This window comes from Fulmarus glacialis, unplaced genomic scaffold (genome assembly GCF_000690835.1).
Source record: "Fulmarus glacialis isolate BGI_N327 unplaced genomic scaffold, ASM69083v1 scaffold37993, whole genome shotgun sequence".
Lineage (NCBI taxonomy): Eukaryota > Metazoa > Chordata > Aves > Procellariiformes > Procellariidae > Fulmarus > Fulmarus glacialis.
In genome coordinates, this window is record NW_009201692.1 from 49,151 (window position 1) to 75,432 (window position 26,282).

At 37.5% G+C, this 26,282-nt stretch overlaps 1 protein-coding gene across 1 annotated transcript in view; it reads right to left on the reverse strand.

The window, feature by feature from the left end:
- Nucleotides 1-25,287, reverse strand: part of INO80 (INO80 complex subunit) — a 58,159-nt gene extending 32,872 nt beyond the window's left edge. Inside the window, 23 exon segments of the mRNA XM_009574027.1 lie at nt 1-133; nt 1,160-1,253; nt 2,751-2,818; nt 3,629-3,762; nt 4,209-4,376; nt 5,371-5,456; nt 6,488-6,605; nt 7,024-7,108; nt 8,190-8,332; nt 8,947-9,006; nt 11,628-11,723; nt 13,029-13,109; nt 13,680-13,889; nt 14,216-14,283; nt 14,480-14,675; nt 15,951-16,154; nt 17,729-17,782; nt 18,821-19,035; nt 20,322-20,442; nt 22,252-22,413; nt 23,880-23,947; nt 24,043-24,209; nt 25,095-25,287. The exon segment at nt 1-133 is cut by the window's left edge and continues 12 nt beyond it. Coding sequence (XP_009572322.1) covers nt 1-133; nt 1,160-1,253; nt 2,751-2,818; nt 3,629-3,762; nt 4,209-4,376; nt 5,371-5,456; nt 6,488-6,605; nt 7,024-7,108; nt 8,190-8,332; nt 8,947-9,006; nt 11,628-11,723; nt 13,029-13,109; nt 13,680-13,889; nt 14,216-14,283; nt 14,480-14,675; nt 15,951-16,154; nt 17,729-17,782; nt 18,821-19,035; nt 20,322-20,442; nt 22,252-22,413; nt 23,880-23,947; nt 24,043-24,209; nt 25,095-25,237 — 2,874 coding nt within the window. The 5' untranslated portion in view covers nt 25,238-25,287.
- Nucleotides 25,288-26,282: the final 995 nt, after the last annotated feature.

Here is a 26,282-nt window from a genome sequence, read left to right on the forward strand (position 1 = left end):
ATTTACATCAAGCAAGAAATCCCTGTTCCTCAGACAACATGACCCCTGCTGTTTCTCCCCTTCGGTCTCCATCCAGGAGCGCACGTGATGGAGCCTGTAGGATGCTTTCAGAGACAGGAAAAGAGCTAACCATCTGAAACAAAACACAGTAGGTACACATTTATTCACTGCTTTGTGAAAGAAAGGCTTGAGTATATTTACAACGTAACTCTATTTCACACAAATGTTTTTTCAGAATTTCAGGCTTACAGCGTCCTAACTTAAAGGAAACAATTTTTGCTAGACATCTTCCAATTACACTACTCTTATTTTTATTTTTTCTAAGGTGGCTTAACTAATCTAAATGATTAAATCAGAATACACTCTGAAGCACTTAATTTAAAAGGGTCAAACCCGAGTTAATCACTACTACTTAAAATTGCACTGACTTCTCGGTAAATTGCTCCATATACAAATTACTCATAACAACCTGCATAATGAATGCAGAATTTATCATAAAGATCATTCAGATAGATCAAGAGAAATTTGTATTATGTTACTGAAACACAGACAAGAAACGGTAGACCAAAATAACCACAACACAAGATTTCTTACAGTCACCATCTAACTTCAGTCAAGAGTACACTATAACTTAAACAGATCACCTCCCCTTCCAAGATAATACAGGTCACGGTGCTAAAAATCCATTACCCTAAGCCTACGCCTTAGAACATGTGGAAAGTAGACGATATGGCTCGGAGCTGAAGAACAACTATCACAGCACAAGCTTATTCCACGTGTGTTAAAACATACGCTCAAGTGCAATTGATAAGCACTGCAATAAACTGGCCTTCAAAAGTCTGGATTTTGCGCTTGATAATGCCAGCAACCTACAGTGTGATCCTAAGCAAACTCTTCTGTTGCCCTTTGACCGTCTTGTGTATCTACAATGTCAAATCTTTGTAACAGAGGTTTTCTTTTGACAGAGGCATAAAAATTGCCTTGCATAATGGTGCCCTGTAGCTGGAGGAACACTCTATAAGTTGCTATAATATTAGATAACAATATACAAATGATAGTATTAGGAGGCATAGGAAACGCAGGTTTACAGAGAGATGCCTCTAACATCACCTGTACTTTTCCTATAATTAGTAAAAGAGAAAAAAGAAGTTGTCTTCACCTGGCTAAATGTCCCTGATTCATGAGGTTTGCCATTTCCGCTGGAGAGACATCAATAAACCGGAGAAAAGAAAAACAGCTTTCTTCATTGATGCCTATGTCACAGAAATACTGAAGTTAGGCCAACACATTTCACAGACACTCATAGCTGGAAACAATAAATTTACTTCATCAATTCAAGGTACACATTCTCTGACATATGACAAATCTAGGTGAATAAACAGGAGATCCTAATTTGACCTAGATCTCTTAGAAATACTTGAAAATTTAATCTGTATCACTGTTGCCTGACTCCAAGTTCCAGTTCATTTTCCAGTCAGGGCAAGAGAAGGGCATTTACCAAGAAAGACAAATATGTTCTAGGCCAGAAAACCATGCAGCCCGTAAGGACATTGATTTCGCCTACTAAGAATCAAAAGGCAGCGTACACGTTTGCGAATCCAAACACGTATCTGCCAGACAGCTGACCAGAACACGCATACCTCAGGATGCCTGTCAAACATGCTCCCTCTTACCCAGTCAGTGAGTCAAATGGGTTGGAAGGAGATGTAGGAACTGGTAGGGGAATATGAGTATGGGCACAACAGGTTACAACAGATATGGTGAGGATGATGGATACACTGCAGTGAAGGATGGGGAGCCGAAGAGATGTGTTCCACTGTTGAAGAAGAAAGCCTTTCAGGCCCACCCATGTCCACTGCATATCCCCAGTACCATTCATACCTTTTCATTTTTTAACTGCTACACAAAAATTATATTCCCAAAATTATTTTCCTTTTATGGAATGCCAAAAAGGGTCCCCAAGAAAAAGCCTATTATGGATGCCAAAACAAACAGAAACCAGAATAATCAGCAAGACATAGGAAAGTTAGAGAGTTACAGACAAGTGCAAACTCCTATAGCTGCATCTGGTTCTTCTTACTTGAAAAGGGTTTTGCATAGCTGAACAGGTCCATGCCAACAGATTTCAGCATAGTAATGCAGCCAGTATCTCTCTTGCTTTTTTCTCCCAAAGTTTTTCCCACCCAAGCAGCTGAGCAATCTAGTTAGCTCTTTTTAGAGAAAAAAATGCAATCACCTTTAATAATAAATTGTATTTGTCAAAACAAGCAGCTTATGTGGGTTTTTTTGCTCATTGATTAGATCCTGGGTCATTTGCATCTCATCTACTTTTTACTTGAAAGAGAAGTTGGCAGTTTAACATACAATACAGAATGTACTGAAATGAATCCAAGATTTCTCTGAATTGAATCTGTGAAAAATTCACATTAGACCAAAAAGAAAGCATGAATCCCTTGAAGCAAGTTAAAACAGGACAGAAGGAATGGAACAAGAGACTGCAGTAGAATTAAGCAGCGACTAAATAACAAGTCGTCCATAGATTATCCTTCCAGCTGCTTCCCTCCTTTCCTCATTGAGCAAATGAAATATATGTGTAAGTACAAATGCTAACAGAATTCTAACAAGTTCTAATCAGATTATCTCAGAGGACTAACTGATCTGGCCTCTCAGTCCTTCTTCTTGAATAAGACATATTACAACATCACATGCAAATGTGCAACCCAGCCTGCTTCCCAGGACTGTAAACCTACCCTTCCTATGGAAGAGAGACTGCTGGATGTGGTCTGGTGCAAACGGCGAAAGTAAAACCCGTAACCACCTGAAAATGAAAGCAACAAAACCAAACAAAATCACTAAGAAGGTGTTAACACATACAATGTTCAATCACACAATCAGCAGAAAATGCAGAGCAACCATTCAGTTCTTCATTGTAAGTATTTCAGCACTCTGGATATCTGGAATCACATGGCAGTAAGAGAAAAGCATCATCAGTCCACATGCACTACTGTTAATTTGACACTGAGACACACCGTTGTTCTGGAATTGCATTTTACGCTGTAGAACAGTTATCTTCAAACATCTCTCTCTCTTTCTCATCTCTGCCCTGAGCATTTCTCATAACTGAACACAAACGAAATTAACCAAGAATTGCCACAGTCGGAGAAAACAGCAAACTGCACTTGGGCAGCTTCTATTCATCCAAGATAAGCTTTAAAAGCTGTCAGGGCACTGGCAGATGCTCATGATATACATGTCACAACAGACAGATACTGATAGCTTCCTTAAACATGAAAACACACTGAAGGGAAACCAGGGTTTTTTGGGTTTTTTTAACAATTCTTTTAAAGCTTAATTCTATTACACATCATCAGCAACAATTCTAAATTCCTTTTGCTGACTTTCTTATTCCATCAAAGGGATATTTTATGATCAGGGTTCCACCAAGAAAAAGCGTCAGGTATCAGATGCTTAACAGCTGAATGAACAAAAGAAAACTGGGAGTGCATTGCTTGGCCAATGTCATTTAAGTACATCAGGTAAGGGAGTTAATTAGCACATATAAAGTTAAAATAAGTTTAAGTAATAACACTAAATATGCTAAGCTGGAGAGGAAGTGGAGTAGGCTTGCCTGTCCCGTGAGTGGTTAAAGACCCTGATCTGTCCATGACGGTAGATGAACTTTGAAATCTGGTATGGCTTTAGGGAGATGTGAAATGGAGACCAAGTTTCTTGTCGCTCAAACAGCTCTGGGTGATTGCATACCTATAAGAAAGAGAGCATGTTAAACACTGGGAGGAATTAATTTAATCTGATGCAGCGTTTACACCCCAAATCAACTATGACTATTGATCACTAAAACTTTAATTTGATTAGTTTGTCACAGCTATTTTAGTGTATCTACTCAAATTTGAATACTGCATCATATCTTTTCCTATTCACCTAACAGCTATTGCCTCTTCTTCCCAAGTGAACGATTTCCTTCAACAACCCATTTGGAACCAAATCTGTTAGCAGATGCATGCACCATTTGGCTAAAGCTCTTCTACCCCAACATCATGCTACACTGCATCAGAAACACAACTGAACTGCATGCAAATTTGCTTGCCTATGCCAGAAATTTTTTAATATAGTTTTCTAGAAGCCGTATTTTAGTTCTATGCTAATGAATGATTATACTTTTTAAAAATTATTATTTAAAATAGCCTTACCTTCCTGAACTGCATGACTAGATTCATGAGACTACTAGTGGTGGTCTGTGCTTGCTGAGTAGTGCCCATTGAGGACTGCAGGAGGTCATCAATAGAGATTTTGTTTTTCAGAGCTTGGTACAACAGTTTCTGTCGACTTGTCTGCTGGCAGTACATAAGAATTTCAATCTGCAAAACAGTAATGAAGATTTAGCCTTTTCTATCTCTGAAATGGAGGATGACCACATCAGTACACACAAAGCAGAGAGAAACATATCTTAAGGAAAACGCAACTTTCTCAAAAAATACATACACAGGCAGTCATGTTCATATCTGTATTGCAGGATCCAACCTGGGAAGGACTTAACCAATAGGTGTGTGTTGGAAGGCTTAGGTAATGAGGTAGGACACAGACCTTTAAAAGTATATGAGCACAACTAAGTAAACAGATTCTCAAGAAGCTCTGAAAACGTCACGTCTGCAGCTGATCAGATTAAATTCTGACCTCAATTTTACTATCCTACTGTTAAAATGCTACCCATTTAGAGCCATCTTAAACAGGTGTCAGGAGCCCATGATAACGACAAGTGCCTCACATAACAACAATGTCCGTGGGAAGTTCTAGTTTCAAAATTAATAAGCACATCAGAACAAAGTAGATGACTCCTAGCCAGTGGTCCCAAAACCTGGGGACGTTGACCACAAAATCATCCAGTATTGCTAACATCCACATGAAATTAAGAGACTAACAAGAGATAAGAGTATGATGTTGCCACTATGTATTTCTTGCTCTTTATAAGCAAGCAGAAAGAATCTGAAATCCATGTCAAATCCTCCACAAAGGCAACTGGAGATGTTTATCACCCAATCATTGTTGTATCAATCTCTTTCACTTCAATTAGTGGTATTTCTGTCAACTTAATCAGGCTTAAAGATTTTTTATTTTTAACTGTTAACAAAATGTTTTCCCTAGGAGAAAAGTTTATTAATTAGGGGTTCTTCAGTTACATTCACACCTAATGAGATTGCTGGGACACGGTGCCAGAAACTGAAGGTCCATGAAAGGTCTACAATCAAATTTCAGGTATGCAGACTGACAAATGAGTTTGCAAAAATCAGATTAGAGAACAGAGCTATGACAATAAAGTTGAAATACTCATCCCAGATAAATACTTTTTCTCACCTTATCTGACAGCTCATTTTCCACATCCTTCTTGATTCTTCTCAACATGAAAGGCTTCAGGATCATGTGCAAGCGGGATAGCTGGTCTGAAATACAGCGAATAGGGAAGAAGGAACAATTACTTCAGCAAAGAAGAAAACTATATGGTGTTCTACTACAAATTAAGTCCCTTACTGTTCAGCCATTTTCCCCCATATAAGTTCTTACAGCACAGAGTTGGCATTTCTCTGTTGATTTTTCGTTTTTTAAATGAGTGCCAAGCTACACTGTTTAACTTATGAATCCAAAGATCTGCTTCAAAGAATGAACTTCTAAAGCATTTTATGTGTTCTATATTCTTCTGGGCTGAACAATATGGGCTTAAATTTATAACTCGGTATTAGTGAAGAAGAAAGTATCAGATGAGACACTGCTAATTCATGAAAAGAGATCATTGCAGTTTTAAGTCTCGTCTCCCAAAATTACAGCATCACAAAAACAGGGCATCCTGCACTGACAGACAACTGCAGTCTTTACGATAACCTGTAAAAACAAAGTTCTGGGTATTTGCGAACTCTTAAAGCCTTTACTTTTGTGACAAGTTCCAACTGTGCTGTGTTCTACTCCAATTACAAATCAGCTATTTTACCTAGCTAGATTTTTCTACATAATTATCCCCTAAAACTTACTATGACGAAATTTTTTTTCTTTTAAAGAATTTTTATGCCTTTCTTCTGGAGCTCAAAAGGTGTTTAGTGCTTTGTGTCATAATTTTTATGTCTAGAGCTTGTAACACATTCAGGAGATCTCCAAGATCTCTCTGCTCTGTAGAAACTTACAAATATTCAAAATATTTGCTCTCCTGTGTTTGGGAAGGAAGAGGACTGGAGACAAGCAGCAAATCAACATTTTCACTACATGTTTTTCTATTCACTACACATGCTATGTTACACTCAGAAACACAAACCTTGACATGAACTATGGACAACAATCCATAACATTCCAATCCGATTATGCACCCTTCACTTTAGATGACATTTCTCACACAAAAAAAGAGAGATAAAGCTTATCCATTAGCAGTTAGAAAAGGCAACAGATTTTTAATAGAAAAACTACTGCAGTTACATGCTGCACTCACTCTCATCAATGGCCGATTTGTTCTCTGCATGGCTCTCTATGTCCTTAGAAAACCACTCATTGAACTCTTCATGGGAATCAAACAGCGTTGGCATGATAAAATGCAGCAGGGCCCACAGCTAAGAGGAGAGGAGAAAACAGTGGATCAGCAAAAGTCACCCTACTGCGGACAAGGTAATTGGGGATCCCAAACCCTTGCAGCTCTTCATGAACAAAATCACTTTACTACATCATGAGACATGACAAAACTAAAAAAAAAAACCCAGCCGCAACCTCTTCCGGCCACAAGAATTAGATTTCATCCTGTAATCTACGTATTACTAACCATCAGGTATCTTCAGTTTTATTTTTATTTGAATGCGTGGCACATTTTCAATTTTTCCCCTCCCAGAGCTGATTCCATGTTTGTTTGCTAGTGTTTTGCTAGAAGCATGATCCCACAACCACACAAATACAATAGGTTTCTCAACTGTTCACATATATTTAGTATATATTCTTGTTATAAAGAAAAGTCCACTTTTGTCAGCTTCCGAATACCTCAGCCATTGTGTTCTGGATTGGGGTCCCAGTCAACAACAATCTATTTCGACACTGGAACTGTAGCAGGATCTTCCAACGAACACTGATGATTAAAATTAAGAAAAATAATTAAAACTGTTTTTTGTAGAAGGATAAGAAACATAAGGTATTTTAAGACCAATTGCTTCCAGTAACCTTCCCAAATGATTTTTTGAGGTCACTGGGTAAAACTGTCACAGCTACTCCCCAGTCTTTCGAAAGACAATTACAGGAAAAAGTAACCTTTTACAAATTACAAAGAAACGTGCCTAACTTATTTTATTTTTCTAAGTATCTTTTTACTGATTTTTAATACAAATGCTTGGATACTAATAAAATCTCATCATCAGAATAATTACCTTACCAAAAGAAACAGTTATTATGAATCAGAATGTCATGTATTTTTCAGACTTTACAACACTAAGTGTATGGGCCACTGTGGCAGGAGTGCTGAGCTATACATTACAATCCTCTTAGAGGGGCAGTTTCCAAAGAATGCAGAAGAAACAGACTTTGGTCAGAACGAGTCGGCATCTAAAGCAGTCTTTAACTTACTGTGTACAGTGGCAACTTGGGCAAAGGTTATGGGAAAGCAATTACAGAAGTAAAGACGGATAAATCTATTACTTGAAAACAACCAGAAAACCTTCTGGCACAGAGTCTTACGACAAAGATTGGGCTTTATTGCAGCCAACAGTATTCACAGGGTTCTGACCTTCATTTGTGTCTGGAAGTGCCACTGAAGAAGGAATCAAAATAATGCCTTTAATGGAGCCAATATAAGCAATACACACTAAACACTACAGACTGTTCACTAGGCAGAATTCTGTGAGTAGTCAGGAAAGAAGGTGAACAGTATTTCACACTGTTTTGTTTAAGTGTCCTGTACCTCACCTAAGTTTCTGCTCCATAATTACTTTTAAATTACGTTTTACCTATTTGGAGAAGGAAAATCTAAATGCAAAAAAATAGTGGATCAATCCAGCGTCATAGAGTTATACAGATACTTAACTAGGTTAGACACTTAAAGGGTCTTATGTGTTTCAATTTTAACTTCTATCCATTTGTGTAATCTTGGTGTTTTCTCAATATTTCTTCAAGAGGTTGACACAAAGGGAAGATTTTGTTTCCAGTTAATTTATTACCTGGAGCTACTCTTGAGTGCTTGCGCTTCATCCAGCACCATATATTGCCACTTCACTCGCTGGAAATACTTCACATCCTGTACTACTAGCTGATAACTGGTAATCACCACGTGGAAAGGAGCATCCTGAGTATACAATGTTTTCTACAACCACAAAATAAGAAACAAATGGCCACATAATGTAAATTGTGAAGAGTTCACTTGTGTATATTGTAATTTCAGACTTCTGTTTCATAATCTTTTCTCATTATTACTGCATTTTTCCCCAGCTGACTTTTTTAATTAATTACAGCACGGTTATTCAACTGGTGGATCTGGACTTCAGCCCATTAGTCCCTGAACAATTTCTGATGCTTCCTAATGTGCCAGACAAGACCCAGGCATTGAACCCTACAAAATGCTGTTGTTAAATCAGGAACAATCTGACAGGCCTGCAGGGATGCTAGACTTGGGCATCCTGAATTAGGTTACTCAAATAGAATAAACAGTCCTTGACACTGAAACTTCCTGCTTTATTTACAGAGCTCTAGTTTCTTCAACCCAACTCCATACTGCCCTGAATTGCCCTGTACTGTTTTGCTCTCCAGCACAATAGAAGCCTTCTACCTCGTTATCTTACTGAAAACGCTGTTACATGGATGAAGAAACAGAACTCTACATCTACACATCATTTAGCTTGGTGGGGTGTAGCAAGAGTTTCTGGTTTACTCTCCACAAATAACAAACATGGTCGAAGCACATGGGCATGCCAGTATTACCTGACTCCAGAACTTCCTGATCACCTTTCTATCATGGGGATTTCCCCAATAAGGTAGCACCTGGAACAGTACAAAAATAGAAGGACATTATTTTCAAATAAAGATATACCTGCTCTAGAATTTTATATTATGTATTCTACAAAGTAAGACAGACCTCTTTCTCCAAAACGACGAAAAGGGAAATTATCTTTCTTAACGCAAAGAAAAATCAGAAAGCACTTAAAAATACTTAGAAACAGAGCATTTCAGGCAAAGGTATCAAGCAACTTATGCCTAGTACAAAGACTAGATCAAGCTATGGCGAGAATTTCAAAATGCTCAGTAGCATGTTACACCTTCTAGTCAGGTTTTTCTAAAAATTAAAAATGATACTTTGCTTAGGGCAGAAAGAAGTCTGCCCTCAACAGCTACAGTTAACCCTACAGGACTAGTGGACTGTTCTGTTTAACATTCCCAGTTGTCCCGCTGGTTTTGTATTTCAGAACTGTCCCCAAAAATCTGAGATAAAGGTAAAACATCTGGCCTGGACATATTTAATATAAAAATTTTAAAAAGTAAGCACTTCTGCCAGAGGAATCTGTTAATCCATTTATAGCTCAGAATTTCATGGGTCCTATTACTCAGAACAGATCTCGGCAGTGCACCGAAACCAGCTGCTGGTTAATAATATTGTACTGCCACCTTCTGCCTGATGAGAGGGCTACTCTCAACTAAGACTGAAAGTGAGGAACGCTGGTTTCTGAGGTTGCGAACAGTCTTAAACATCTCCACACTTCACGTGACAAGCTCCAAATTTCAAAGTGCCTTTACCTGAGTATTCTTCCAACTGTTCTGAACTAAGGATGCTAGTAAAAAACCATCAGGCTAACAAAAAAGTGATTTGCCTTTTAGTTTACATATTCTGCCACGGACCCGACGAAATTAATTCACTGTGATTTGCTACAAGCATAACTGACAACACACTTCTGTATGATTAGAAACACTTGTGTATGATTAGAAGCAGGAACAAAACTGGTTGAAAAAGATTGATCAGGGTTGTAAACATGTAACAATCCTAAGTTTAGAAAAGTTCTTTTCAAAAAATGTTCTGTTCCATGGATGAGGTAAACATTATTATGCAATAAACCCAAAGAACAGCTATATAATGACAGAAACATTTTTTTTTTCAAATCAAAAAAGGGAAAATTATCTTTTCACAAGCATCTTGACTGCATTTTTGAAACATTTTCTGTATTTCATTCATAAGGAGGAGAAAGCATAAACAGTTGCTCGCCTATTCTAAACAATGAATTGATTAAAGGAAATGAGAGAGTAAGTAGGTAGAATGGCCAACTGCTCTAATGTTTTCTATTCCAGGGTTTTTCATCAGGGCCCCTATTGTTATGGGCTATGCAAATACGTAGATGGATTATTTTTAGTTTTTTTTAAAGTAACTCCTCATTAACCTAAGCATTTCTATTTCTTCATCAGTTTCTTCGAAGTCTCAGTAATCCCAGTTTATGCCAAAATATAAGCCACTTGAATCATCCAGTATTGAATTATGTTCTAGCACAACTACTCCTCTTATAGATACCTCAAACTATACACCACCATAACCAACATATGGTCTCATCAGGGATCTGCAGAGCAAGCTATTTGGTAAAAGGCAAGTCCTTTAATACTGCCCTACCCCAGATCAAGAAATCAAATATTACTTATAGTCATACTTCCAAGTCTTTTCTTCCACCTTATTAAGTAGCCAAGAGATTCAAACAATTTGCCCAGATCTTACTGGTATACCCGTGACTTATAACTAGGTGTCTTTTACTGTTCTTACATGTTCTCTGTAAAAAAGAAAATCCAATGTTTAAAAAAAAACTGATCAAGACCTCTTCATATCAAAGGTTACTAAGTTAACAACTTAAATATTTAAGCTATAATCTATTCTTCTTTGCAGATGTAACTGCAAGCTTCTGACACTTCTGTCTATCTTTAATTCTAAAATTTCAGCACTGTTTCAGCAGTGCACGTTCGTTTCACATCTTCCTTTGCAATGTTTTCCACTGGGGAATATGTAAACAGCTTGCCTTTCAGTAGCTGATCATTCCTTGCTTTCTACCTTATTATGTTTTCACATTCACAATATACCTGAAGAACTCAATTTATTTACTTCTCATCTTTTTGTTCTTATTTATTTGTGCCTCACTTCTCTCCTTTTTCTTGGTTACTGGTTGTATGTCTATGGTTCTTCTATTTTTCTGTAATAACAACTGCATTCTCTCTCCCTCTAATCTATTTAGAGTTCAGTTTTGTTCACATACAATTTTATCTTACCCAAATTGATATGAATGACTGAAAACACTACTCTAACCCTAAATAAGTACATAAGACTGCATCTGCTGCCAGGCCCACACGTTAGAACTGAACATCCACTCCCTGCCCCACTTTAATTCCTCACTGAGGAGGTGTCTTCAAGCTCTTGCAAAGGGAAAATCATATGATTCAAATAAGAACATCTTTAAACCCTAGATAATCGAATGCTCCAGAAAAAACAGGATGACAGAAAAAAAATCAGAATCAGGCCCATTACAGAGTTTCAAATTCCAAGGTAATTAGGCATCCAGATGTGGCAAAGAACTCAGGAGAACAAAACAGTTTGCTTTTGAGAAAACAGAAATAACTTTCTTGCACATGTTTATTACCTTAAATTTAGGTACAAATCTGGCAAACTCCTGGTGCCAGTTGTTAAGAGTAGAGGCAGGTGAAATTATTAAAAAAGGTCCCCAGATGTTCTCTCTCTGGAATATACAAATTTAAAAAAAAAAAAAAAAAAGACATCCAGAAATTAATTGTGGGGAAGGGACACAAAAGAGTTTGATACAGCTTTACAACTACTAAATGGCAGTGGCTATATAAGAGAGGGAACTACATGCAACATAACAAAACTTCCTCCCAGCATGGCAGGGCGATACAGAATCAAATAGAGCAGACCTAATGTTTAACTAAGACTTATTTCATAACAGCAAACCAGAACAACCACCACCGTTTCAATCTGGCTTGCTCCTTTGTTTCTGAAAGTTGCCATCTTCACATTACTAACAGCCCCTGTCATTTTGGGGAGGAAAAGAACTTCAGGTGGCGCTGGCAAGCTTTGCTCCATCACATCACATTAGAATGCCCTCTGGTGAATAACAAAGTTGGGCCATTAGTGTATTGGAAATTACAAGCTGGCCTGCAGAAGGGAGAGCCCGAAAAAGTAAAAGCCCTGCGTAGGCTTCCAAAAATCTCAAGTTGCAGTGCAACAGGGAGACAAGCCTATCTGTTACCCCTTCCATACAGACGAGCTCAAGAGCCTTTGGCTCTGCACAGTCTTCCACTATTGTGGCTGATAGTGCCAGTGAACTGGTATCAAAAGGAACATAAACAAATGCACATAACTGTCATTTGGTCACTACTGCAGCTAGTTCTGCTCTCAGTATCACTCCTATTTAAGGCAAGTGACTGGATGCCAATCAAGACTTTTTTTTTTTTAAATAAATGTATCTATTTCTGCATAAAGAAGTAAGCTCCTGTTATTTTTTTCTGTTTTGTTTGTCTGCCCTGGCACAGAAGAATAACTATGCTTCCTGAAAAAAACCCACAAATATGGAAACCCATGCTGACTGCCATGAAGCTCAGAATTTGGGCTTCATTTCCACAACTGTCTCTGATTTGTAAAAGTCAGCGAACCATGAAGTCTACAATTTGTTCTCTTATCAGGCTTTCAGATTAAGTGCAAGTGGAAAGATATTACGCTGTGAATAAATGAAAATTCCATTTTTTTTTATATATATACTTACATCTATATACACACACACCCCCCCCACACACACATACACCCCTCTCCCCTCCCATCGACATCCCCCCCCCAACATACACACACAGGTATCTACATACACACACACCCCCTTTCAAAGGCGTAGCTTTAAAACAAAGGGAAATGCCACGGCTAAAACATCTTTTAAGACATTTAAGCTTTATAATCCAGAATTTATTTCAAATATGTGAAAAGCATGCATCTTCTATCAAGCATACTGACCAGGAATAAGCTATAATCCACCTACCTCAGCCAGATGTGCAAGGAGAGCAATACTTTGTACTGTTTTACCCAGACCCATTTCATCTGCCAGGATTCCATTGATGCCCTGCAAAAGATCCATAAATGAACACCTTTCACCTTACTATTTTTTAATCCATACAGGACTAGCAGAACAGTTGCCACTGAATTTAGGGAGAGCAGCCCCAGTGTAACAACTCTGAAACACCTTACTGCCTCTTACGTCTTCTACTAAGAGATAATTTATCTCAACTGCACTTTCTCAGGCTGATTTTTTTCCTCAGCCTGTCTGCACTTTGCGATCACACTGCCAACTGGGTACGCACACAAGGACAAGGCTGTCTGCAGTTTACCAGCTAAAACAACATGCAGCTCCGAGCAGCAAAAGTTTCCTCAGTGTATAATCTAAGTGATAAACAGTTGTAAAACATCCACATAAAGAATCCTGAACTTAATGCCCCATTCAAAGTTGTTATTTCCTAAATAATCAAGAATACTGATAGGTGGCTTACATAACACTTTCCTTTCTTCTAAAGACATTACAGATTTAGTATATGCTGTCTATTTTTAAAACAATTAAATTTTTTTTGACCAAGTTTACTCTAATTACTTAAATAATCCTAGAAGTTTTAAAAATTTGCAAGATGTACTAAGATACCTGCTCATATAGGTTGGCCAGCCAATTCATGCCTTTCAGTTGGTAACCCTTCAGTTTTCCATTGAAAATAGTAGGCTGTGGAATATCTTCTCCTGCCCGGATAGATGGGTTTGCTAAACTGTAGCTCTCTCCAAAGCCAGTACCGGACTTGTTAGCAGCCCGTAAAGCAGCTGCCCGACTCTCCTTTGCATCTTCATCAAATGATCTGGTCTAAACAGGAAGAGGAAAGTATGCATAAGATGATGAACATATTAATTTATCAAGAAACTGTATAGTAAAAGGCTTTACACTTCACATTAAGACATAGGGTATCTGCCAGAAACTAACAGAAAACAAGCCTGTTCCTATAGCCCAAATCTTTATATTCTGGTTTCCTACCTGTTTAGCACAGAAAGTGGCAATAGAATTAAATTCAAATCTGGCACCCAGGATTAAACAAACCTAATTGACTTGGTTGCTATGAAAGATCCTGGTTCTGTGGCCTTTACCAATTACTCCGCTTTCTCTTCTACTTCATGGATCCAAAAAATACATACCTGGGCCTGATGAATCTGGTAAGCATCCTCAGCATTCTTCAGAGCTTGGGCCTTGTAATAGTTACTATCTGAAAACAACATCTCCAAGTTAGAGCTCTGCAGCAGTAACCACCCAAATTAACACACAGATAAATTCCAGCAATTATAGCAGTGCTTCTGACATAGAAAGATTTTGTGCTTGAAATAGTAAGTTTGCAAGATAACGTGCAGCGTACAGTAAATTTCAAAAGAGTGCACAGGAAGGATTGTAGATGAATCGCTTACCGTAATCTTCTTGGGTGATGTTCACCACTACTCCTCCGCCAATATCAATCTGCCTTTGGGTAGAGCTGTCTTCCAGCTTGCGTAGGATTTCCTCCTGTATTCCATCGTGTCCAATATCTCGTTTACGACTCATAAAATGGGCATATAATTCAGTTTGTGTGATCAGGAAGTTAAGTTTTCGCTGCTGCCTCTTAGCCTAAGACAAGAGGGTTTACAAAAAACAGATGAAGGGAAAAAAAAACAGGACAAAGGTTTAATGTTTAAAATATAACTAAAGAAAAAAATTTTAATCTATTAATGTATCAACAACTAATCTATCGAGATTTTATTATGCACATCACTGTGATATCAAAATACTAGAATACTAGTTACACATGAGAACACTGACCACCACCATAAACACCTATATAAATATAAAATTGCTGTAAATGAAAAATTCTTTTAAATTCAGTAATCATGGCAAAGAACACCATAATCTAATGAAAGAAAGTTTATAAGTTTTGTTTACACTGAAAAATTAAAAGATTGACAAAAACAAACAGGATTTTAGTGGTCTATAGTAAAAGAATTGAAAAGTTTAAAGAACCTCTCATGACAACATAACTCCAACATTCTGTTATTTACTAGTAAAGAGAATTATGGTAGAGTATGTGAAATGCATCACTGGGTAACGCAGTTGAGATATTATCATGGTTTGGGGTTCAGCAAAACATCGTAGAAACTCTGTTCTTTGGTTCTGGTTAAAAAATGCTATAGTTAGAAGTTGTCTTAATCTAGGTCAGCTGAAACCTTCACAAAATGCTTATGAACTTGCAAGAATGAGAGGAACACAATAAATAAAAGCATAACTTGAGCATTAAACTAAAGATAAGGTATTCTAAAGATTCAACCTGAGCTCATCACCACACATGTAAGGTAACAACCATAAATCCACTAGAGAGCTTTGGCAAGAAAACTTTTTCTTAAATTCAACCCCTATTACTCTGTAAGGGAGTCCGTGAAGCTGTCATTTAGCCAAGAAAAAAGCAATCACAAAAAAATTCTGTGCCCCATGTATAAATTATGATATCAGTTTACAGCAGGGGGGGGAAAAAGAGAAAAAAAAATTCAATGTGCATGAAAACGTGGCTTGCCTTCTGGACCCAGAATGATGTACAAACCATCACAAAAGCCTGGACCTTACTAACACTGAGTTATGTATGTCTGTGAGACACGCTGCTTGTCTAATCCCTTTCTCCATTTCATTCACTTATAAAGAATTTACGTAGTTTGAAGGCTTTTTCTATCAGCTCTAGCTAACGTTGGAAGAATTATGTAAAGAATTCTAAGATAGCAGTAGAAATACACGGAACACTGCTGAAACAGAACAAATAACTGCATTTCATGGCCTGGGTTTAGAAACTCAGATTATCCGGTCACTTCTGTGTCTCCTCAACAGATTAATTATCAGCAATCTGTGCTTTTGCTGTACCTCTCTCATCTCCTCGTCCAGCTTGCGTTGCTCCAGAGCCTCTTTCTCAGCTCGTTTGCGATGTTCTTTTTCCACCTTTTCGTACTTTTTCCAATAGAGAAGCATCTCCTTGGTAAGACGACGTGCTCGTGGTAGAGTTTCCTTACAGTTTTTCTGGGCCTGGATAGCAGCTCGACGTACCTCCCTCATGCACTGATGGGCAAGCTAGAGCGAAATAACGTTTTGGAAACAGTGGTAAAATGGGCAGACTTTAAAGAAAGCCAGCAATAAACAACGTCAAATTTAATTACAACCAAGCCTGATCTGTCAGAAGAGAAAAACTGTGATACTTTACTCAGCAGTAACGCTTTTGAAATGGCATGAGAACGTGAACTTCCAAAAACCTCCTGAGATGGTGGAGAAGACAAAACCTGAAGACAGTTTCAGCGTGGCATGGTACTTTAAGGGTTGATCTGGTGCGTAGGTCTTTGAAAGGGACTCAGGAGACCAGAGTTCAAGGCCTGCCTGCAACTCTGACTCATCTACTCTAGACACTCTTCTGTGGTACCCACGCTTTCTCACTGCTTTAATAAAGCTGCCACAATAGCAGTATTGGTGGAATACAATCCCATTCACATGTTAATATACTGAAAAGTAGGGGAGCATCCTACAATTTTCCTACCATCTCATGAAAAAGCATAATACAACGTAATTTTTTGCTCTAGTATAAATAAATTGTCGTAACAGTCAAAATTGCTGGGTTTGATGTTTATGACAGGTTTTTTTTCCTCCACTAAAATTTGCACATCAACAATTCTAAAACACAGATTTCAAATGATCAAACAAAACGAAAACGAAGCAAAAAAAGCGGAATTTCAAAACCTCTAAGACTGCTGCATCACTCACTTGCTAAAATGCAGTTTGTGATACCTACAAACACAATAATCACAGGCTATTTGCCTGGACATCACAAAGAAATCCGCTCTCTGCTAGCTAAGGAGGATCATAGGAGAGAACCTACCTACAGCAAAGTTTCTTAAATAAATACACGCAGGTCCTGTTTTCTGCATCCCTTACACAGAAAATGCTCCCTTTCTTCATAATGTATATACAAAACGGAATATTTCCTACATCATCTTGTCTCTGATGATTCTCAGCCATATACTTGATTACCTTTTCATTAGCCATATAAATGAACCGGACATTTGAAAAATGCTCAGAAAGCCATTACCAAGTGTTCCTGAAGTAAAGCCTTCTAGATAGAAACAATGACACTTCTCAGAGAAGACTCTGATGAGGAGATAAATTCCTTTTGCAATCACTTAAGCAGAAAATTGTTCTATTTTTAATCTCAGCTCCTATATATATTTATGTAAATTAACACATTTAAGATTCCAAGAGTCCCTTTGATTGAAACAAGAATGCTTAAACCAGCAAATTCTAGCTAGCGGATAGATGGGCAGTTCAAAAGCCAATAAAGCACACTGAAGTCATTAATTTATTGCATCAAAGATCAGTAAATTAAAAATGTACAAACTAAATTTTATGAAAGCCAAAAAGATCTCATGAAAGAAATTCATGTTGCTCGTTTCATCTGTTGCTCATGAAACACACCAAAATGACACACCTAAAAAATGAAAAGCCTTGTATTAAATGACAAATTACTTCTATACAGTGCCTTCTCCTATACTGCCCTGCTAGTACAGTCAGTATTATAAGAAAGAGAAGAAACATAAGGCGGTTACAGTTTGCTTATTACATCCAGTACAAGTAACAGTATAAAGCTAAACACCCCTTACCTTTTTGCTGTTGGTTAGGAAAAGGTTGCGAGCTGAGGCTTTTTGTTTGTATGCCTACAAAAGAATACCATCTCAAAATTAGTTAAAGGATAACGGCTTCACAGTATTTTAAAAGATCACTACCCAGCCTTCAGCAGATATAAGTGCCAATCTCAGCCATGCACACTATTGTATAATTGGGTACAGGTACCGCAAGTATTTTTTATTTTGACTGAAACAGCTTTTCACCTTTAATTATTGAAGGTGTACATAAATGTATTCCAACTCCTGAAGGAAGCATGTAAACCATCTCCTTTTTCAGGATTGTTTCTTTAATTACTACTATTGCAAAGCAGGGTTCTCCTACTCCACTGTTATCACTGAAGTAAAAAACAAAAATTTCCACTGTTTCCCAAAGATGTTAAGAATTAATGCAGATCCTATGTTCTTCACATGATCAAAATCAGTCTTTTGAAAAAATAAGGTCTACCACACTGCACATATCCTTTGCCTAGCTTATAAGTTCATAAAGGATGTTATAGCCATCACTCATATTCAACTTCTAGAATTCAAACTGTGAACTCCAAAAAGCAGGTTGTAAGGTCCACTCTGATCCCACCTCAGAAAACTGGCGACAAGTGAACCCAGCTTTCTATTTCAAATGTGCCTGAAGCTCGTCCTGTAAATAGCACAAACATTTTTCCCCAGACTGTTTCTGAAATAAGTTTAAAAAAACCCCACATGCTACAACGATTGAAACACTCCTTTCCTGAACTTTATATAAAACCTAGACATTGCTTTGCTCTACATTGCTATCTGTAGATTAGCAGGAGTACCAGCTAGAGTTTACTGTACCACTCAAAGAAAAGGGTTGGATAGCCAAATGAAAGCAGTGGCAAAGCACTGCATGATCCACTTAGGTATCACTGGTGACAAGAAATTCGAACTACACTTCGCTTACAATTACAGAATATGAGTTTGGTCATTAAGGACCACCAGAAAAATCAGGTCTTACTTCACTCTGGTTTTCCAAGTGTCAGCTCCCCACTAAGTTAATTTTCTATTTCACCTTCTTGCCATCATCACTGATCTAGTGCCATTAGCCAAGCTCACCTTTGGCAACTCCTTTTTAACAATGCTAAGCCACACTTTCCGCCGACGTGCATTAAGTTGCTCGATAGTCAAATGCTTTTTCTTGGACCCAGGTGGTGGTGTATCATGAGAAAACTTGGCAAAAACTTTGGTCTGGTGATGGTGGCGTCGTGGTGACTCCTCTGAAGAGAGTTCTTCATCCCGTCTCCTCTTTTTCTTTACTTTTTTCAACTTGCCTGCATGGCAACAATGATCATAAAAATAAATTTATTTTTCTATTTTTGGGATACATTTAAGTCAGGCATCTTTCCTGAGTAAACTATCCTAGTCAATTTATGTGTGGAACCAACAAAAAAGTCAAACATCCAATTCTGGTACCATCCATTTATCATATTAGATATTTCCTCATCACTTTATAATGGAAAGATTTTCCTGTTTAATAAACAGAGTGGTGAAATGCAATTTTTCCACCCAGGGAAACATGCCTTAGGAGTTAAAATGTCTGGGCCCTGGTGCAATATTTCTTGCTTTGTGGTAAAATTCTACTTAAAGACATGTAAAGGTAAGACATTTAAAGGTAACAACATCAGCACTTGGTAGGATAAGTCTCAAACCAAACTTCTCAGCAGTCGAAAGAGATTGGCATGTTATCACGTATTACAGATACCAGCTTTCAGAGGAAACTGATATTGGTATCAGATATTAAAAATACTGTTTGTGAGTATGCAAAATCATGGATGCTGCAAGATTATTGGAGGAAAAAAAAATACACAGTTAAAGGAACTTGCAGAAAGATAGGAAGGAAGGAAGCCCAAAATAGCCCTCTTAAAACAGAGCTCAAACTTAAGTACTTGCACTAGAGAGAATTCACCTTACGCTGACAGTTCATAGCCTTCTCTTCCTGCTTCCTTACAGATTTACAGCTGCTGCCAGCTCAGTCAAGAAAGGAAACTGTACTTCCTGGCAAACATGCATCTGAGAAACTCCAGCTGAGAGGTTACAGAAGTAATTCTATTTTAACTCATATTGGACATCAATTCTGAGTTCCCTCTAATTTCCAGAAAACACTCTCACTCCCTATCATTTCTTGTTCACTAGAATTACATATTTAGGAATAACTGCATCAGGTACTGGGTAAGTTCTTACATTTTTCAAGGAACTACCGTGTTTTCAAAAAACTCTGAGTAAACGTACCATGATACACAACAGTATTTATGGATTCCGAAGCAATGAATAAAGCTATAAGGTACTTACTGCATAACTCTCTTATTCTAGATTCAGAGGTCCATGGAGAAAATCTAAAGCCATGAACTCTCAATTCACATTCCTTTTTTTCACCCTAGCTTTCTAGAAGCCAGAAGATAAAAGCACAGTATTTTCTGAAGATTTTTTCTTTGACAGAACTGGATATTTCCATGCAAAACCCAAAAGTTTTGAATATTTATGTTTATTCAAAGGAAATAATGTAGGATAGAAGTTTAATCACAGCAGCCACTTAAAACCACAAGGTTAGTGACTTTACCTTTTAATTTTTTCTCTTCTTTAAACTTCTTTTTCTTGGGCCCTAGCAGGTGGCGCTGCTGCTCGTAATAAGGATCATGTGTAGACAGCAGTCCCGCACTGTAGTACTGATATTGCTGCAACTGAAGTGGATGTAAATGAGCACAGTAATGGAAAATAGGTATAGTAGAAAACAGAGATAGCAGGTAAACAAGTTCAGATCTTCATCATAAATAAGAGATCAGAAAACATGCACTTCTCCCTATTTAGCATTGTTATCAAGGATCACACAGTGTCCAAAGTGAAACCACTGCTCCCAGAGGTGGCCTCCAAGTTCTACACTGGGAGCCAAGCCCACCCAGTTAGGTTAAGACGGGAAAGCAGTGAAGCTTACACTTTCAAAACATACTGCTCCATCTTTCCCATAGTGGTGCTGCCCAGCAAGATAGCACATTACATGAAGTGGTCCAATCACAGACCTGCTATTTGTTTTGCTTGCATTCCCAAACTACATACGTGTTCTACTTTACCATTCCAAAGGATGTAAAAGGACGGGTTTAGATAAAAGGCATTTAAAAGACTTCCGCAAGGACAAACAACTTGAACATTCAGATTGCCAAGCAAAAATATAGCTGCCTCAGCATTTTTTTTCCCCAAATTATGAAAAAAGTCAGTATATTCCGAGCATTGTTCAACAACTACACACAGGTTACATATAAACAGGCAAATTAAAGACACTACAGGTCAGAAATTAACTGTTTAAAACCTAAGCATACTATTAAGTTAATAAAAGATTTTTGGAAGGTGAGAACATCAGTATAAACAAACTTTTTTGGACAGATGTGTTTCCTCCCCCTTCGTAACTGTGTACTGCTGATCTGACAATACCCTGGTTATTTCCACTGGATATTATTTCTTACTAGTCTGGAAATAAATATTTGTGCAAAATCTAACAAAAGTTATGACCTGTGTAAAAATTGGGTGTATGAATATTTGTGTAGTTATGTGGTATTTCAAGAAGCTAACAGAATCTCGCTTTAGAACTTAACAAGTAAACAAAAGAAAGAAGTGGACAGAAGCAAAGACCTGGGTGCGAAAATATTTCTTCACTCTTCTGGAGAAATTTCAAAAGAATACAAAACAAGGAGACAAATTTTAATTTCAGACACATCCTCTGATAGCAGAATAGGATAACTTCCTTCATCTGAGACTACTTTCTGGTGCAATTCAAAACAACAGTGAAAATAATTTCTGCAAAAGCCCTTATGATTTGGAGAAATATATTATTAGAATTAAAACAGTCATAGAATTTGGGCTAATATTAAGAAAAATGCAGAAATGCAGCAGACTATTTTCTTATAAGATGGGGGAAAAAGGGAATATGAGAAGAAAATCCAAAATAAAAAAGAAAGGTAAAAAAGAAAAAAAGAAAGTCAAGTAAAACCTCAAAGAATGACAGAAAACAGTAAGGAAGAAAACTAGGAACTCCCTTTCATTGTCACCTCAACGTATGCAAGATGATGCAAGTACACTGCTTCAGGTTTAAATATACAATTTTAGTCTTTAACAGCAGCTACTACCTGCATTAGTATTTAACCCACAGCACCTCAGTTTTCATATGTATAATCCAAATCTTGCATTCTAGCACCCTATATTTGCTGTAGTGACTGGGACAGAGCATTGTGGAAACTGTATGTAACACATGTGCCAGCATTAGCTGCATAAATTATTGACAGATTCTCAGCATAAGGCATCAACAGCTTTTCAGTCTGTATTTAATTAAATAACCCTTGTCTGAAACGGATGTTAGATTGTGCTAGTCTACCAAACAACAGGATATTTTCTAGTCTACAAAATATTACGGTTTTTGATAAAAATGTAAGAGCAGTTACAAGAATGCAGTTAAAGGAAAGAATAAAAATCAAGGAAATGTAAAAATTCTGGATTTTTACCTCTTTGTCTTTGCTATATTTACTTTGATGCAGTTTCTTATATTTGTGTAATCGCAGCATATTGTGAAGTTCCTCCCTTGAAAGAGAAAATTCTTCTTCCTCCTCTCCGTCCTCATCACTTGGTGAATCTGTGTCACTGGAGTCATCACTCAGAAGGATACTCTAACAAGAATAAATGGAAACTAATTTAACAATCACAAGTCCCTATACTGAATTGTTTATTTATGCAAAGCACTCTTGAGCCTTTACCTAATAAAGGGCTGCAGGTCTGGCCCAACAACAATACTTAGCATTTACAAAGTGTCTTCCATCTGAAACGCCTCAAATGGAAAATAGTTTTCTGAGGTACAGTACTGTGTAGCAGTAAATCTAATACACATTTTCTGATTTGGTGGGAGGTAGTTTTCTGTTAGTTTGGTGATAGTTAAGTCATTTTAGAATCCATTTTGTCTGTTTGTGGTCTCAGAAAAGCAGCAGTGAGAAAATCCAGGATACCAGTAGGGGCATTTTATGATGTATGGTTGCAGGTACTTTCCTACCCTATTTGTAGTTTGTCCTGCTATTCTACCACTTCCACCTGCAACAGCTGCAGCAGGTTTGGCTCTTGTCTGACCTCTTGGCAACCTGTTTTTGCTATCTAGAGAAGGCTACAGTACAATGAAAATGCAAAGATGGCATAAAGCCACCATTCCACTCTATCCTTCCATCCTCATTTGGACCTTGTACTGAGTTCATCTTAGAAACAAATTTTCAGCCGAGTCCCAAATGTCCATTTAATATATTTCGTAACAGCTCATTTTAATTTGGACAGTGTACTAAAATTACTTCAAATTTCTGAATGTATACTCACTGTGAAATTTAACTAAAATGCTGCTGCTGCTCACCAAAATTGAAATGCCTACTGTCCATTTTGCTACACGATGAAAATGAAAGCCTCAAATCTACAGAGACTATAATTCTATTTTGTTCTACCCAAAGTCTAATACAATATTCATTATCAGCTGTCACATACTCTTCTTTCTTTCCATTTCCAAGATGAGAAGCCTCTGTAGAATCTATTTTTTGCTTTGGTAAGTGTTTTTTCTTAATATGGGAAAAACAAAACAAAAAAACCATTCCTTTCTTCTTAGCAAGGGATACTAGCTCCAGTTACCTCACAAAAAAAAAGTACAGCAAACAACAAGCCAATATAGAACAAGATAAAGAATTCATTTGGAGCCCTCTTTTCGGCAACACAAAATATTACTACATCTCTGTATCACCTTATGCCTCTTTTTCAGTGTGAGATTTTGCATCAATTAAATTGCATCACATGATTTAGGGCAGCTCTTAAAACACATTAGTCTAGCTTTCTGAGCTCTCAGTAGTATGTATAAAGTAAAATTAAATGGACTACTGAGATGAGAACAAACAAACTTACTGTAAACTTACTGTATTTGTGATAATTTGTGATACTGCTCTGACCAGTGCTCAACTTATTTTCTTGTTGCTGTCTGCTTGCTTGCATGTTTCTACACCATGATCTATGTCGGATGACAAGATGGAATCACTCACCGCTGTCTACAGGGTGTTGACTGGAACTCTACTCACTATTTTGTAATAGCTACATTTCTTTCCAATATTCTTACCTTCAGCCACTTTCTGCTTTTCTTCAGTTTGGAAAAGTTATACAAGCTCCCTTTTTCAGACTTTGGTTCTGTTTAGCAAAAAAAAAAAAAAAAATGTTCTTAAGAAAATGCTTTTCCCAGCTTATCCCAAAGAATGCAGAGATTCAACCTAGTGCATGCCCACCTGGCTGCAGTACTCCATTCAGGGAATGTGTGTTCAGCATCCCGGAATTCCCTGCTCCAGAAGACTCCCCAAGCAAAGAGTTTGGAGGCTCTTCCTTAACTTGCATCAGGGGATCCCCAGACTGAGGCAGCAAAGGATTGTCATCCAATCCATCTTCACTTTCATCGCTGCAAGAAGATACGTAATACGGTGACAATGAAAGGAAAATATTCAAAAGAGGAGACACCCATGCAACTTTCTTACATGTGGCCATTTGTCTAAAGGTTTTAGAATTGAGACAGCTTCAGATGTAATTTTACACATTAGAAATATTGCTGTTAATAATTTCCCATTAACCCCTCAGAAGTAGTTAATCATCAGACCAGGCTGGCTATGCTATCAACCTGCACCTTCAGTCTTTAACTAGGTATCTAATTTGAGAAGCATGAACTAAGCAAGAAACTAATATCAAGTCAAATCAAAGCACAATATTGTCATCCTCAGCAGTACTGTACACGTGAGAAATAGAAAGCTATACTTTTTCTACTCCTTGTGTGGATCTTACTACATGCTTGTAAATATACCTATTATCTATTACCCACACAGTTACCAGTTCTGTAACTCTGCAATTCCAAAACACTGATGAAATTAAATGTAAATTGTTTTGGGACAGAAACATACCTTGATGACGCATTTCTCATTGCTACAACTTACTTACATATAAATTCTGCATCTGACAACAGTCTTTGCATTTCACTTACGGCTACAGGCCATCTCCCTGAAAAAATCACCTTAGTGCTTGTTCATCTTACTTTTTGCAGACAAAGAAAGTTCTGGCCACTCAGCTATGAAAAAGAGCTTTAAAACACTGTGCTAATTTGTACGTGGGCTGGCAACACACTGAATTATCAGTGTGAGCTAAGAGAAGCACAATGCAAAATCTTTAAAGGAGAAGAGTTTATAATGAACAAGTCACCACTAAACCCTTAGTATGGTGTTGCCTGGGAACAATACAATAAAAATGCTTGTCTTTCCTTGGTATTCCCAACGGAAAATGCAAAAGGTTTTGGTACCTGGATATACTCCTGTTAAAGATTGCAGACGTCTGTCGTAAAAACTGATCCAGTTGCAGCGCTTTCTCCAGATACTGCAGATAAAGGGGTTTTGCCAGCTCTGAGCAGCTGCCATCCTCCCTGGCACCCAGCTCTGAGGCCATAGAACAAACTTCTCCTCATGCACAGGTGCCTCTGAACACACAGCTGGTAAGAAGAAACAACAGTCATCACCACCACCACCACCTCTGAAAGCAACGAACTTGGTGAGCAGGCAAATCTACTTGCACGCTACACCAAATGCTAATATTTCGCAGAACACATAACCAAAGTAGTTCTGGGCAAAAAGCTGAGGTCGCAGTTAATAGGTATATTAAACAAACAAACAGAAATTCACACTAAACTTTCCACCACAATATTACAATAGCCAAAAACTAGATTCTTAGTTTTCTGTTTTATGACTTCATGGATGCCATTTGATAGAAATGAGCACCGCACTGACCTAGTATGATAATCCAAGTGGTGACATAGAAATGCAAAGTACAATGAAGCCAGTCCTTGAACACCTAAAGTAAACTTTCATCACTATTAAAGATAACATGTTTAACTCTGAACAGAGGGCAACCGTGTATCATGAGAGTTGAATGAAAGCAATTAAGTTATTATTCTTAAGTTGAATCACATATATAAACTTACTCCAAGAAGGAAGAACTACGGAAAATATTGTTCTTCTGCTGTTTTTACCATTCAGTTCACAGCTGTAGTCTACAGAATACTTGGAAGACTTTTCCTCTACTTTAAAGCAATGCTACTCCCACAGCACTCAGAACATAGCTGCTACCTGTCGACAAACAAGCTACAAATACTTGACCAAAAAAACTTCCATTCTAAAATTCAACTGTTATCTTTATTAAAAAAAAAGTAACACATAATCAGCAACTTATTACATACTTTTTATATTTACAAATTTAGAACATACTCGAGCTTTATGTTTTTTCAACTAGTAAAAATGGCCTGGCTGATTTTTATTTTTTATTTGTTCTCAGGATTTTAGATTCTTAGAAAAACAAACACATCCCCCCTGCAATATCAGCATAATACATATTTTAAAAACAAAACTATCAAAACATTTTATTGCTCTGTCAACTGCAGTTTTATTTTCCTTCAACTACAAAAGATGTCATAACAACTGTTACAGTAATAGCTCTG